This window comes from Macaca nemestrina, chromosome 12 (assembly GCF_043159975.1).
Source record: "Macaca nemestrina isolate mMacNem1 chromosome 12, mMacNem.hap1, whole genome shotgun sequence".
Classification (NCBI taxonomy): Eukaryota; Metazoa; Chordata; class Mammalia; order Primates; family Cercopithecidae; genus Macaca; species Macaca nemestrina.
This window is the reverse complement of record NC_092136.1, coordinates 5,634,988-5,646,997: the sequence shown is the minus strand read 5'-3', so window position 1 is coordinate 5,646,997 and position 12,010 is coordinate 5,634,988. Positions and strand designations below refer to the sequence as shown.

The 12,010-nt window shown below is 59.6% G+C and overlaps 1 protein-coding gene across 11 annotated transcripts in view; it reads right to left on the bottom strand.

Annotated features, from left to right (window-relative positions):
- Window positions 1–3,289: 3,289 nt before the first annotated feature.
- LOC105469718 (MAS related GPR family member F) overlaps window positions 3,290–12,010 on the bottom strand; it is a 10,587-nt gene continuing 1,866 nt past the window's right edge. For 3 of the 11 annotated variants that reach the window (XM_011721159.3, XM_011721156.2, XM_071074130.1), the window contains exons 2-3: window positions 8,873–8,976; window positions 3,290–5,143 (exon numbers count right to left, since the gene is read on the bottom strand). In XM_011721159.3, coding sequence (XP_011719461.1) covers window positions 4,160–5,143; window positions 8,873–8,920 — 1,032 coding nt within the window. In that variant the 5' untranslated portion in view covers window positions 8,921–8,976 and the 3' untranslated portion in view covers window positions 3,290–4,159. Of the gene's footprint in view, window positions 5,144–8,859; window positions 8,977–9,079; window positions 10,153–12,010 lie in introns of those variants that run through there. The other 8 variants (XM_011721158.3, XM_011721155.2, XM_011721152.2 and 5 more) reach the window with 6 other exon arrangements.

Sequence of the window (12,010 nt, the reverse complement as noted above, 5' to 3'; positions counted from 1 at the left end):
CCGTCAAAGGGCACATTTCCCAGGACTGGTCATCTCCCTGTATACTAAGGGGCTGGAGCATAGATGGACCCTCATTTCCCTGCCCTACCTTCTAGATGAGGCCCTGGGTCCTGCCAAGGAAGGATGGTCCTGGCTGAGGATTCCAAGTCAAGCTGTGCGCATGTGAAAAGATCCTGGGGGCTTAAAAATCCTGGCATAAAATATAAAATTCAAGTTATCTGAAAACGACAGTTGGCAGGGGGTCCGGGAGAGCTGGGTGGATGCCGGAGAAGCGTTCCGTTTCCTTTTGTGAAGACGGGAGACAAAGACGGGAGAGGCGTCGGCGTTCAGGCCGTTTGCTGAGTGTCCCCTGAGCGCCTCGTTCCCAGTCCCCATTTTGATTCAGACACCTACAGCCTGAAACTGAGCTGTTTCCTCCATGGGTCTCCACAGAGTGTGGATAGGTCTCGATGGCCCATCTGGGTTATCCTAGGGCTGTGATGGGCATGTCCAGGCCACTCTATGCATCTCCCCAGAACCCCAACTTCCAGTGCTTTGCAGACGGGAGATGGAAGGTCAGAGAGCTGAGCCTCCAGGACAACAGGAAGGCCACTGTGGGGAGTCCCTGGATGGTGATGTGGGCCTCCAGCCAGGGCCGTCCACCAGTGCGACTGACCTTGGATGAGAAACTCCATTCATGAGCCCCCACTTCCTCAGCTGAGGCTGACAGTATGGGCCGTGTAGCCCTGCATGGACAGTCAACAGAAAACCTACGTGCAGCTCTTGGCCAGCGGCCACTGCCCATAGTATGTCCCCAAACAGCGGATCGGTGCTGGGAACAAACCACTCACAGGCACATCCCTTCTGCACTGGCCACTCTGCTCCCTGCCCTGAACGCCCGACCAGGGCAATCGGGCATACTGACTGCCGCCCCCTGCCACTGCACCAGCTCCTGGAGGTTGGTGCTGTAACCGACTTATCCAAGGAAACTGAGGCACAGCAAGACTGAGGTCCCATGGCTTCTAGGTGGCAGCCCTCTGCCTTCCTGAGACTTGCTCTTGACTTTCCAAATTTGGCCTTGCTTATCCCTTGCATCGTCTAAAAGAGCAGCTTATTTTTATAGAGATAGTGGGTAGCAGGAAGCACGGAAAAGTGGAGAGTTCTGCCCTGCCTGGTGCCCCCATCCCTGCCCCTTCACCCCACCCTTCCCACATACCACATGGCTGTTAGAAGTCGGCTTTGCAACCCCCGGGGCAGCCCGGACACTCTGGTCCCACGCCCCACTCTCCATTCTGTGACTTGCTGTGGATCCTCTTCCCAGAGCTGTGGGATGGAACTCTCCCCCGCAGCCTCCGGCTCCTCCCAAGTCCACTTTAATAATTAAATACCAAAGGAAGGAGGAGGCAAGTGGTGGAGAGCGGGCAGTTCCCGCTCATCTAATCATCTGTGCAGTCTCCCTCCATTAGCACAGAGAATGAGGTGGTCCAGGGAGGTGCAGGAATCCTCCTGGGGCTTTGCGGGGGGATGGAGGGGAAGAAAGCTTGTTCCCTAGCAAGACTGCAAAGACTTGCACCTGAGAAGGGCCAGAGGTTGGGGGAGGCCCAGTTCCCGGGGTTCACCTCTGTCCCTCCCGCCTTAGGATCCATCAGGGCAGATGCCTCCTCCTAGAGTTGGACCCAGCCTGTTCCTGACCTCCAGGCCCTACTACTGGGTGAGGCTGTCCACCCGCTCACGGCCCAGGCTCTGAGCTGTTGCAGCTGCACCCAGGCAGGGAGGCCCCCTCCTTCTAGGTCAGCAGCTCCCCACGAGGGCTCAGGGCTGGAGTCCTGGGGTGGGGACTCCTAAAGAAGAGGTGAATTCCCAGGAACTGGGATGCTCTGGGCCCTGAGGAGGAGCCAGGACCCCAGATGGCCCTCCAGCCGCCTTCGGGACAGGGACGTGCTGCTGCCCACTTGTGTAGCTAGGATGCCTGAGCTGGTGGGAGCTTTCGCCACTGGACGAGGACCCAGCCCTGCCTCCTGGTGTGTCTGCTCAGGGTCCCACCTGGCTTCTCTGAGTCCCTGGAAATGACCTGTTGGATGTGGTGGTCTCCAGCTCCGCTCTTCTGGCATCCTCTGAGCAGTGCTGGGGAGGGCAGGACTTGGAGGATGGCAGGGCTCTTTCCAGGCACTGGGAAGGAGCGGGTGGGGACATGCGACCTTCATCACCTAGAGGTCCTGGAACCACTACAACTGGGCCACACGAGATCCCCTCTTTTCATAGAATGGTGGCGTTGCTGAGAGGACCTGGCCAGGATTGTTAGAAAGGGGAGCATGGAGGAGCAGTGGGCAGGAGGGCAGTGGAGGTCAGGCTGGCTGGGCAGTGAACCTTCAGGGCCATAGACTTGGGGAGTCAGCCCACCGAGGGCTGGACCACTTCACCAGGGGCAGGCCGAGCAGGCTCCAGGGTCTGCAATCAAAGGCCAGGTTCCAGGCGGTTGGGTGGCTGAGCCTGGCGGTACTGCCCATGCCTCTACCCATTCCCACCTGGAGCTCGGAGTTCGGAGTGCTGCCTGCCTGCCCACTCCCGGCTCTGCTCTGCTCTGCCCTGCAGAGCCCAGCTCTGTCAGCCACGTCTCCTGACTGGGGGCGCCAATACCTCTGCCATGATCTCTCTCCATGGGACCATGGGGTGAGCAGGCTTGCCTTAAGGCTTGTCTCAAAGGAGCCAAGGTCCTAGGCTGCACACCAGGAACCCAGGACGGGGCCCTTCTGGGGGCTGACCAGAGGCAAAAGGGCCAGACAGGTAACCTTCTAGCCTGGCCCTGGTTGGGCTGTCATCTGGGAGGGTGCCCAGCCTATCGCTGGGCTGTAGAGAGGTGTCTGGGCACTGGGAGGCTGGCTCAGGGATCCCAGGACGGACAGGGGCATCCCGAACAGGGACAACAGGAGGAGAGGCAGCAACCCACTCCATGGAACCTCCGGTAGACACAGGCAGGATCAGGGCCTGGTGTGGAGGAGGTGAGAGCGGAGGCTCCCAGAGGCCATGGGGGCCTCTGAGCTGAGAAGAGGCAGTGGGATACACTGGCAGAGGACAGCCTGGCTGACCACAGCTCCCTCTGGCAGGGAGTGGACAAGCCACAGGAGCGGGAACATGGGCGTGTGCAGCCCCAGCCCCAGGAGGAGGCCTGAGAGCAGAGGAAAAGAGCACAGTGTGCGGGAGAGCTGGCAGGGGGTGCCGCCTGTCCCGGGACTCTGTGCCCTTCCTTGGGCGTCCTCACTGTGGGAAACGGAGACCCGGGGTATGACCATGGGCATGAAGCCTTCTTGGCTGCAAGTTATGAAATGTTTATTGATATACATTTTACTGTCTTTTATAAAACTTCCTTTGGCTACATTGGGCCACTGTGCACCATAGTGCCAGTCCCCAGGTGGCCAGGGCGGAACCAGTGTCCACTTTCGGGTGGGGGCTGGAGCCAAGAGGCTGTCCAGGAGCTGCCCAGTGGGTCCTCATGGCCTGCGGGATACCTTGAGTGCTCCCGGAGGCAGCCCAGGACTGGCCCGCCCCAGAGTCAGAAAAGGCAGGTCAACGACCCAAGGCGGCCAAAGGTCCTTCCTGTCTCCAGCACCTTGACGTGACCAGAAATCCCCCCCATCAAAGTCACCAAATGACTTGACCGAGGGTCTGCAGAAAGACAGCTACAAGGCATGTGAACCAGAACCTTCTTCCAGACACTATTTCCTTCGGATTTGTTCACCGATGCTGCCTTGAGAGGATCGAACCTCGGGAACAATCCCGAATGGCAGGGACGAGCTGCTGGCTTGGCGCTGGCTGGGACACGGTCAAGGAGGGCTGACCCACAAGGCAGAGGTGGCTGGGCTGGGTGACCACCTCCTCACATTTACCGACCAGCCTGGGGCAAGGAGGGGCCCCACCACCTAGGGGCAACTTCTGTACAACGGGTCTCTAGGGGAGCAGAATGGCTGGGGGAGCCGGGCAGGGACCACAGCGTCTGTTTGCAGGTGGCTGCCCAGTCTTCCAGCCACCCATGGAGTCCCCAGCCCAGGGAGAAGGAGGCCCGAGGAGAGGAAACACCTGTTTCTTCTCCTTTGTGGACTCAGAGGCAGGTGCCCATCTCTGTCCCAAGGCAAAGGGTCCCGGAGGCCGCTTCCTGCCCCTGCCTCCTCCAGGCGCTGGGCTCTCAGGAGGCGTTCCCCGGGGGGCACTGCATCTCCATGGTGACCGTGTTGGGCGTGCTGCCCCCGGCCTCCCCCAGCTCAGCGCCGTCCCGCAGGGCCCGCTGGAAGACCACCCTGAGCGGCTCCCACAGCCGCTGCGACTTGTCCCTCCCGGCCAGGAAGTAGACGACGGGTTTGGCGCTGCTGTTGATGCAGATGCACAGGTCGGTGACGTACTCGGGGAAGGGGGCCGGGATCTGGAAGACCCAGAAGAGGAACCAGTCAATCCCTAAGTAGATGGAGGACACCAGGAAGACGGAGACCATGGCCAGGATGACATGGTTGAGCTTGGCAGAGCGCTGACGCCGTCGGGCCCGGCACTCCACGTGCAGGATGAGGGCCAGGCAGGGCAGTACCATGAGCGGGCAGCAGAGCAGGAACAGGAGGATGCCCAGGAAGATGTCCATGTGCCTGCAGGCCGCGCCCGGGGCCCCGCGGCCCAGGAACACGCAGAAGTAGTTGTGCAGGCAGGTGACCAGGAGGGACAGGACCCACAGCAGGGCGCACACCACGGCTGACAGGCGCTTGGGCCGCCGACGCCAGTACCAGGAGGGGAAGATGACTGACGTGCAGCGCTCTGTGCTGACGGCCGGCAGGAGGCTCACTCCGGTGAGGAACATGCACAGCCCCAGGACTCGGCACACGCTGCGGATATAGTCGGCAAACGCGCCCAGGAAGCCCCCCGTGTTCAGGATGGAGAACACCGCCTTGCTGAAGAGGTAGCCCACGTCGGCACTGGCCAGGTGCAGGAAGTAGATGGAGAAGGGGTTCCTCTTGATGGAGAAGCCGAAAAACCAGAGGACCAGCCCGTTGCCCACCAGGCCACACAGGCAGAGGAGCAGGAAGATGTAGTTCATGACGGCCGGAGGCGGCAGCATCGTGATCTGCTCGATGGTCAGGAAGCCCCGGCTGAAGAGTTCCGGGGCCTCGCTCGTGCCAGGGCACATCTGCACAGGTGCAGAGGGGGACACCTGTGATGCCGGCTGGTCCCCACCCGCAGATCTGCACCTGGGACCTAGCGTGGGGGGCTCCCGATTAGGGACTTGGGGCAGGGAGGGGGTCTGTAGGGCAGTGGCTGTGGAGCAGGTAACTGGCTGCAACTCTATTCTCAAACATCCCGACCCCAACCCATGTGAACTCTCTGTCCCAGAGTCTTGAGCTAGCAGCACAGAATGGCGCCTATAGCAGTGGGGGTAGCACCAGACAGTGCCCAGGAAGGGTGTCAGGCTGCCCACCGGTCAGAGTAGACTGTCCAAAAAACATCCAAGTCACACAAGAAAAAAATTGCAGAGCCTTTCTTTCTTTTTTTTTTTTTTAGGAGTCTCACTCTGTCACCCAGGCTGGAGTGCAGTGGCGTGATCTCGGCTCACTGCAACCTCTGCCTCCCAGGTTCAAGCGATTCTCCTGCCTCAGCCTCCTGAGTAGCTGGGACTACAGGTGCATGCCCCCACGTCCGGCTAATTTTCGTATTTTCAGTAGAGACGGGGTTTCACCATGTTGGCCAGGCTGGTCTCGATCTCTTGACGTCAGGAGATCCACCTGCCTCAGCCTCCCAAAGTGCTGGGTTTATAGGTGTGAGCCACCACGCCCAGCCGAGCCTTTCCATTTTTAAGAAGATCAAAGAGACATGACTCCGAAACACAGTGATAGAATCCTGGATTGCAAGAATAGTACAACGCCCACCAGTACTTCACCTCAGTTCAGTCATCCTTAACCCTTTACCACAAGTGCTTTCTCTCTATCTCTTGACAGATAGACTTTTTTCCCAGAAAGATCTGAAAATAAATCCAGAATCCTGGATTATACGCTGGATCTCAACAACTGCTGGAAAGGATATGGTTGGGATCACTGGGGAAATGTGAGTATGGACGGTGCAGAGATAGTGGCATTGCATCACTGTTGCAGCTTTTGAATGTGACAATGTACCATGGATACGCACATTTTCACTATGTGACTGCAGGAACGTCCTTGTTCTTAGAAGATACAGGCTATTTGGGCGTCAAGGGCTTGGTGTCTGCAATTTCCTTTCGTTTGTTTGTTTGTTTTTGAGACAGAGTCTCGCTCTGTCACCCAGGCTGGAGTGCAGTGGCGCGATCTTGGCTCACTGCAGCCTCCGCCTCCCAGCTTCAAGCAACCCTCCTGCCTCAGGCTCCTGATAGCTGGGATTACAGGCACATGCTGCCATGCCCCGCTAATTTTTGTATTTTTAGTAGACACGGGGTTTCATCACGTTGGCCAGACTGGTCTCAATCTCTTGACCTCAGGTAATCTGCCTGCCTTGGCCTCCCAAAGTGCTGGGATTGCAGGCGTGAGCCACTGGGCCCAGTCTTGCAATTTACTTTCAAATCATTCTGGGAAAAAGTCTATCTGTCAGGAGATACAGAGAAAGCACTTGCGGTGAAGGTTTAATGATGGCTAAGCTGAGGTGAAGTACTGGTGGGTATTGTACTATTCTTGCAAAATCTTGCAAGGTTTCAAAAAACACGAAACTATTTGAAGAAATAAAATCACTTGTAAGTTACATTTAAAGAAAAAAAAAAAAAAAACAAGTGGACCTCGGCCTTCCCCGAAGCCGGACCCTGTCCTCTAGTGGGATGAGAGGTGGCTCCCTGATGAGCCAGGGTTGCCCTTGGGGTTTCCAGATTGTGGGAAAGTCCAGGGGGTCCCTGGGGTGGGGGAGAGGCAGCAGCTGTTTATCAAGCTGCAGGGAAGCATTTCGATACTTTAACCGTTGGTGTGGCTGTAAGAGTGCATCCCAGTGGAGTATCCGTCCTGCCCTCAGCGTCTAGGCGTCTGTATAAATGCATGCAGGTGGGCCAGGTGCAAGGAATAGATGAGGGGGGCACAGTGGCAAACCCGAGAGCCCCTCTCGAGAGTGAAGGGGGCGGCCTGCTGTGCTCCAGCCGGTGGGGGCCAGGGGTTGGGTGGGCTGGAGTGGCTGATGGTCCTCCCCCACTCCCTGAAGAGAAGCCTGAACTCTAGACTGGAATGTGAAATACCCGATCTTTAAATGTTAACATTTAAACACGCTGTGCGGGCCAAACAACCCATCTCTCTACAGGCCGGCTGCAGTTCTCAGGCGGTCCCCTCCGACCTCTCCTCCCAGAGGCAAAGGCTGCCTGCCTGGAGAACGGTCACTCCCCTTCCCATATCCAGCGTCTCCCCCACAAGCCTGGCTTCTGTTCCCACTGCTCGGGGCTCCCTAACAAAACAAAAGACAAGGTTATGAAGGCAGGATCCATTCTGCCGCCTTCAGGTGACTCCCAGCTCCGGCAGAAAGCTGGGTCCTGAGAGACTGTTCTCGGGGTTGGACACCCTGTTGTAAAGGGAGGAACCTCCCAGCCTGCTCAGGTCAAGGGGAGCCTGAAAACAGGACTGGAGGCGTTAGCAAACCTCTGGGGAGACTCTTCGAGGTCAGGGTAAGCACCGTAAGGGGGCCCTGCTCCCTCCCTGCCATTCTCTAAATGCATTTATCGACTCAACCTCTCTGCCGGTCTGTTCGCCCCAAATCCCACTCCTTAGCTTCTCTTTCCTGTGGGTGACCTGGACACGCTTCTGGGTTGGGGAACTAGACCATAGGATCTGGTGCCCAAACAGGCCCAAGAGGACCAGCTCAGGCGCTGGGAAAGAGCTGGGCTTCAGGGGGCTGGATGGAGGCGGTCAGCTAACTCAGTGCCTCTTGCACGCATGCATGCTGGAAAAAGTCTGCAATCCCCTCCTCGGAGTCAGAGGGGGAGGCCGGGTGAGTCACTGGGCGTGTAGCTGCCGTGACCAGCCACATACTGCCTTGTAAAATGCCTGCTCTGGAGCCCGGCCCCACCCCGAGCTCTGCCTTTGCGCTGGGAGTTTCTGCAGACGGACCCACCCCACCCACCAGTCCAACCTCTGCCTCCTGTGGCCGCCACTCCACAGCGGTCACTACGGGGAGGAGGGAGAGGGCCCAAGGGTGTGGGGCCGAGATCCCGGGGACTGGGCTGGAGTCCCCACTCTGCTCCTGACCTAGGGGCTAATCCCAGTCAAGTTACTACCTGGGTATAAGCCTCAGTTTCCTCAAATGCAGAAGAGAATGGACAGGGATTCAAGAGATACTTCCAAGTTGAGAGCGAAGGAAATCCCAGACTTTTCAAGGGGCTCAGAGAAGTAGGGGACTAGGCTGGCTGAGGGTAGGAAGAGGGTCAGCCTGGAGGGGTTGTCAGAGTCTCAGGGTGGGTGACTCATGACTAATGGACCCTGGCCTGGGGCAACACTCTCAGGGTGGCCCTCGGACCCGCAGGGCTCCACGGAACACATGACATCAGGGCCACCTTGGAGTCAGTGTCCCAGGCTTCCTGGCCCGCCTGGATGTAGTAAGTAGCTGACTGCCCCACCTCTGCAGGGAAGAGATGAAACAAGACCTTGCGAGGATGCTACAAGGCGACCCCAGGGTCAGCACAGCGAGGGACCTTGAGGGTGTCCAGTCCTGGTGCTTGCCTCACTGATGAGGACAGGAGGGTAGGAGGGTCCAGGGAACTGGTGCCCAGCCACATAGCCCAGAGGAGCCCACTGCCCACTGTGGGTCCAGAGCTGGAGAGTGGGGCCAGGAACTGGGGGACAGGGGAGGAGATGCTGGGCTGGGTCTGTCCCTCCCACCCACACCCGTCTGGGCAGGACCAGGGCCCTTCACCTGTGGCACTTGCCTTGTCCCTGTTGCCGGGATGGGCCTCCCAGGAGCAGTTTCCAGCCATCTCCAGGCCTGGCGCGTCTGGGTCCCTGCTGGCAGCTCACCAGTCTGCACACCCACCTGGCGGAAGCCCAGAGAGAGGGTGGACGAGGGCAGCAGGGACCCCTCCCCTTCCTGGACCCCCATGCCTAGGCCCCCAAGGCCTGCAGTTCTCAGCTGTCACCTTAGAGGAAAGGCAGTCACCCCACTCCCTCAGAGGCAGGGGCGTTGTGGGACTGTCCTGGTGAGATTCTGGAGGTCACCCCTGCGGCACGGCCCCCTCCTGCCTGTGGACTCTGCGTCAGCCCCACTGCAGCTCACTGGAAAAGCAGCCCTCTCCTTTCCCTCTTCTTGTGGGAGTTCTGGGGCCAGGCTGCTTTTGGAGACATACATTTATTTACCCACACACATTTTTGGGGCACTTCCTTTGTGCCCTGCCTGGTGTGGGACACGGGTTTCCCAGCAGTCGGTCCCAGAAGGAGGAGCAGGGGAAGAGGGAAGAGGGATCATTTCTGGCAGGGGGGACCTGCTGGAGGAGGAGGGCTCTGGCTGAGCCGGTGTTTGTAACATGCTAAGGCACCTGGCCTTTCCCCTACAGTGCCTGAGAGGCAAGACAGCCCGGTCATCAGCGTCACTGTCACCACCACTTACCCTGCCAGCCGGCCTACACCCATCATCTGGTTTGGTCCTCATGACCAGCTAGGGGCCAGGTATCCTCATGCCCCTTTGATGGGCGCTCCTGAGCTTAGAAGGTGAAGTCACCTGCCCAAAGGCACACCCAGAGCCATGCCATGCCCTGCAGCTTTGCAGATTTGTGTCTCGAGCAGCTGCCGTAGGGAGGGGCTGCTGGCCTAAGGAGGGGAAGCTGCACCCACCCTAGGGTTGCCAATGGAGGCCTAGGGAGGGGGGCGACCCTGCTGGAGGCCGGTCCACCTTGGCCGGCCAGATCTCATGGGTCTGCCTGCCTTGGGTCCTCTGGAATTGATCCCTGTCCCCCAACCTGAGCTTCCCCCTTGGAGGAAGCTTCTCTCCGTGGAGCCCTGTCCCCCTTCCCCGCAGAGAAGCATCTATTACTCCCTGCTGTACTGGGGGGGAAACTGAGGCTATGAGCGGAGAAGGGACTTGCTGGGCACAGCTCGGGTCGCAGGCTGCCGGGCCCCTCCTCTCCCAAGGGGAGAGCTAGGCAGCCCGCTCGGCTCAACTCCCCGGAAATTCTTTCCTCTGTGCCGCGCGGGTCCGCCCGGCCTCAGCCAGCCACGCGCCCCCGCCCGCCGCCCACTCCTCCCGCCTGGGGGCGGGCCGTGCCCCTTGCCTCCGCGCCCACCATTGGCTGGAAGAGGTGGCCGTCTGCGCGTGTGGCCCGCCCCCTCTTTAACCCTTGGCCTCCCGGAGCTGGTGGCGCAAGTGCAGCCCCAGGGGCCGCTCGCAGGACCCGTCCCACCCAGTGGCCTGGGTCCCCTCGGCCCCGCGCAGCCGGACCGCGCCGCTCTGGGCCTTCAAGGGGCATTTGCGGGCACCTGTGCCTGGCCTACGGGTGACTCAGCCTGGGGTCTTCGGGGTGCCCCATATGCCGGAGTGAGCCAGTGTGTTGTGATGTGTGTGCACTGGGCTTGCAGATAGCTGGTGCTGTGACCTGTGTGTCTTTAGTCTCCCTCCTTGGACTCCAGTTGGGCCACTGTGCCATTGCCACAGATAGGCCGTACCTTCTCCACACTCTGGGGCCTGTCCGAACTTTCCTGCCCTGCAACCCCAGACCTACCACCTGCCCTCATCCTTCCGGGCGCCTGGTAAGAGCCCCCAAGCTCTCTCCATTGCCCTTACTCTTTTTGGTGGCCCTTCTCGACACCCACCACCCCAGGTCTGGGCCCCCAGCCTTGTTTCCAGGGATGTCCTGACTCACAGGAGCCTCATCCGTTCACCCCGGCCAGGCTAGACCCCAGCCACAGCCAACTAGTACCCCAAAGGCAGTGGGCTGGGGCCCCCCCACGCTGCAGCTGGGCATGCAGTGGGGGCCCCCAGCTCCCCTCTCTACCATCTGCTTCCCTCCATTATGTGGGTGTCCTGTGCGTTTGTCCTTGTCCTGCCAGGGACAACCTGAAAAGCAATTTCACTCATGCACAGAAAGATCTAGAAGCCAGTGGACCCCAGATGGGCCATATTAAAGGACATGTGTGTGAAACGTGTATGGGGCGAGCGTGTGAGTGCATGTGTACGTGTGTTCCTCTGGGTGGGATCTGGGCTATGACAGAACTAGTGTCTACTGAAGCTGACTCAAAAAAGCTGCCAGTGCAGCTCACACCTGACCCTCCCCTCGGAGCAAGCCCAAGGGTGGCCTGGCTACCTGTCAGCCTCCTGCAGCCTTGCCCGCAGGAAGCTCCTCCTCTCCCTTCACCCCTACCCCACCATGACCCAGCCCCGACGTGCCTGGGGCTGTCCCAGCCCCTTTCCTTAGCCACTTGGGCTGCCATCAGAGGGGCCTGTCTCGCTCCCGCTCCCGAGGCACAGAGCCTCTGTTTTCCTCACTCCAGCCCTGGAGTGCCCTGCTTAACAGCTTGGATTGAAGAGGCTTGTCTGGGGGGACTGAGACCTTGCAGATCATTCCAGGAACTGCCTCCATCCAAGGCCAACAGCTTCATCAGGCCGCTGGCCTGGGAGAAGGTGGGACTGCAGCTCCAACATCCTGTGGCTGCCCACACGAACCCCCCGTGTGCACCCCAGGGCTGAGAGCAGGGGGAGCCATCTCCCTGTTTGGGACACTGCCTGCTGGGTGTTCCCTTCCAGCCCCTCTCGAATGCATGCTTGAATGGCCAGTGAGGTTGGGGGAGGGACCAAGAGGGAGTCCTCATCCCCAGCAGCACAGAGCAGGAGCTGGACAGTGGGGCTGGGGGTGAGGCCAGCTGGGAGGGGTCAGGTCCTGCCACAGGAGGGAGACTTTTAAAGTTCCTCCATGGCCCAGGAACCCTGGAGCCTCAGGAGTTGCAGGGGAGCTTCTCCAGTGGGTGACAGCCTCTCTGGGGTCTCAGGGCTCTCTGCTTGGGGCCTTAGGATTTCTGGGAGCTGCCTGCCCTGACAGCGTCCACCTCTCTGCCCCGACGGTGCCCGCGTCATTTTCCTT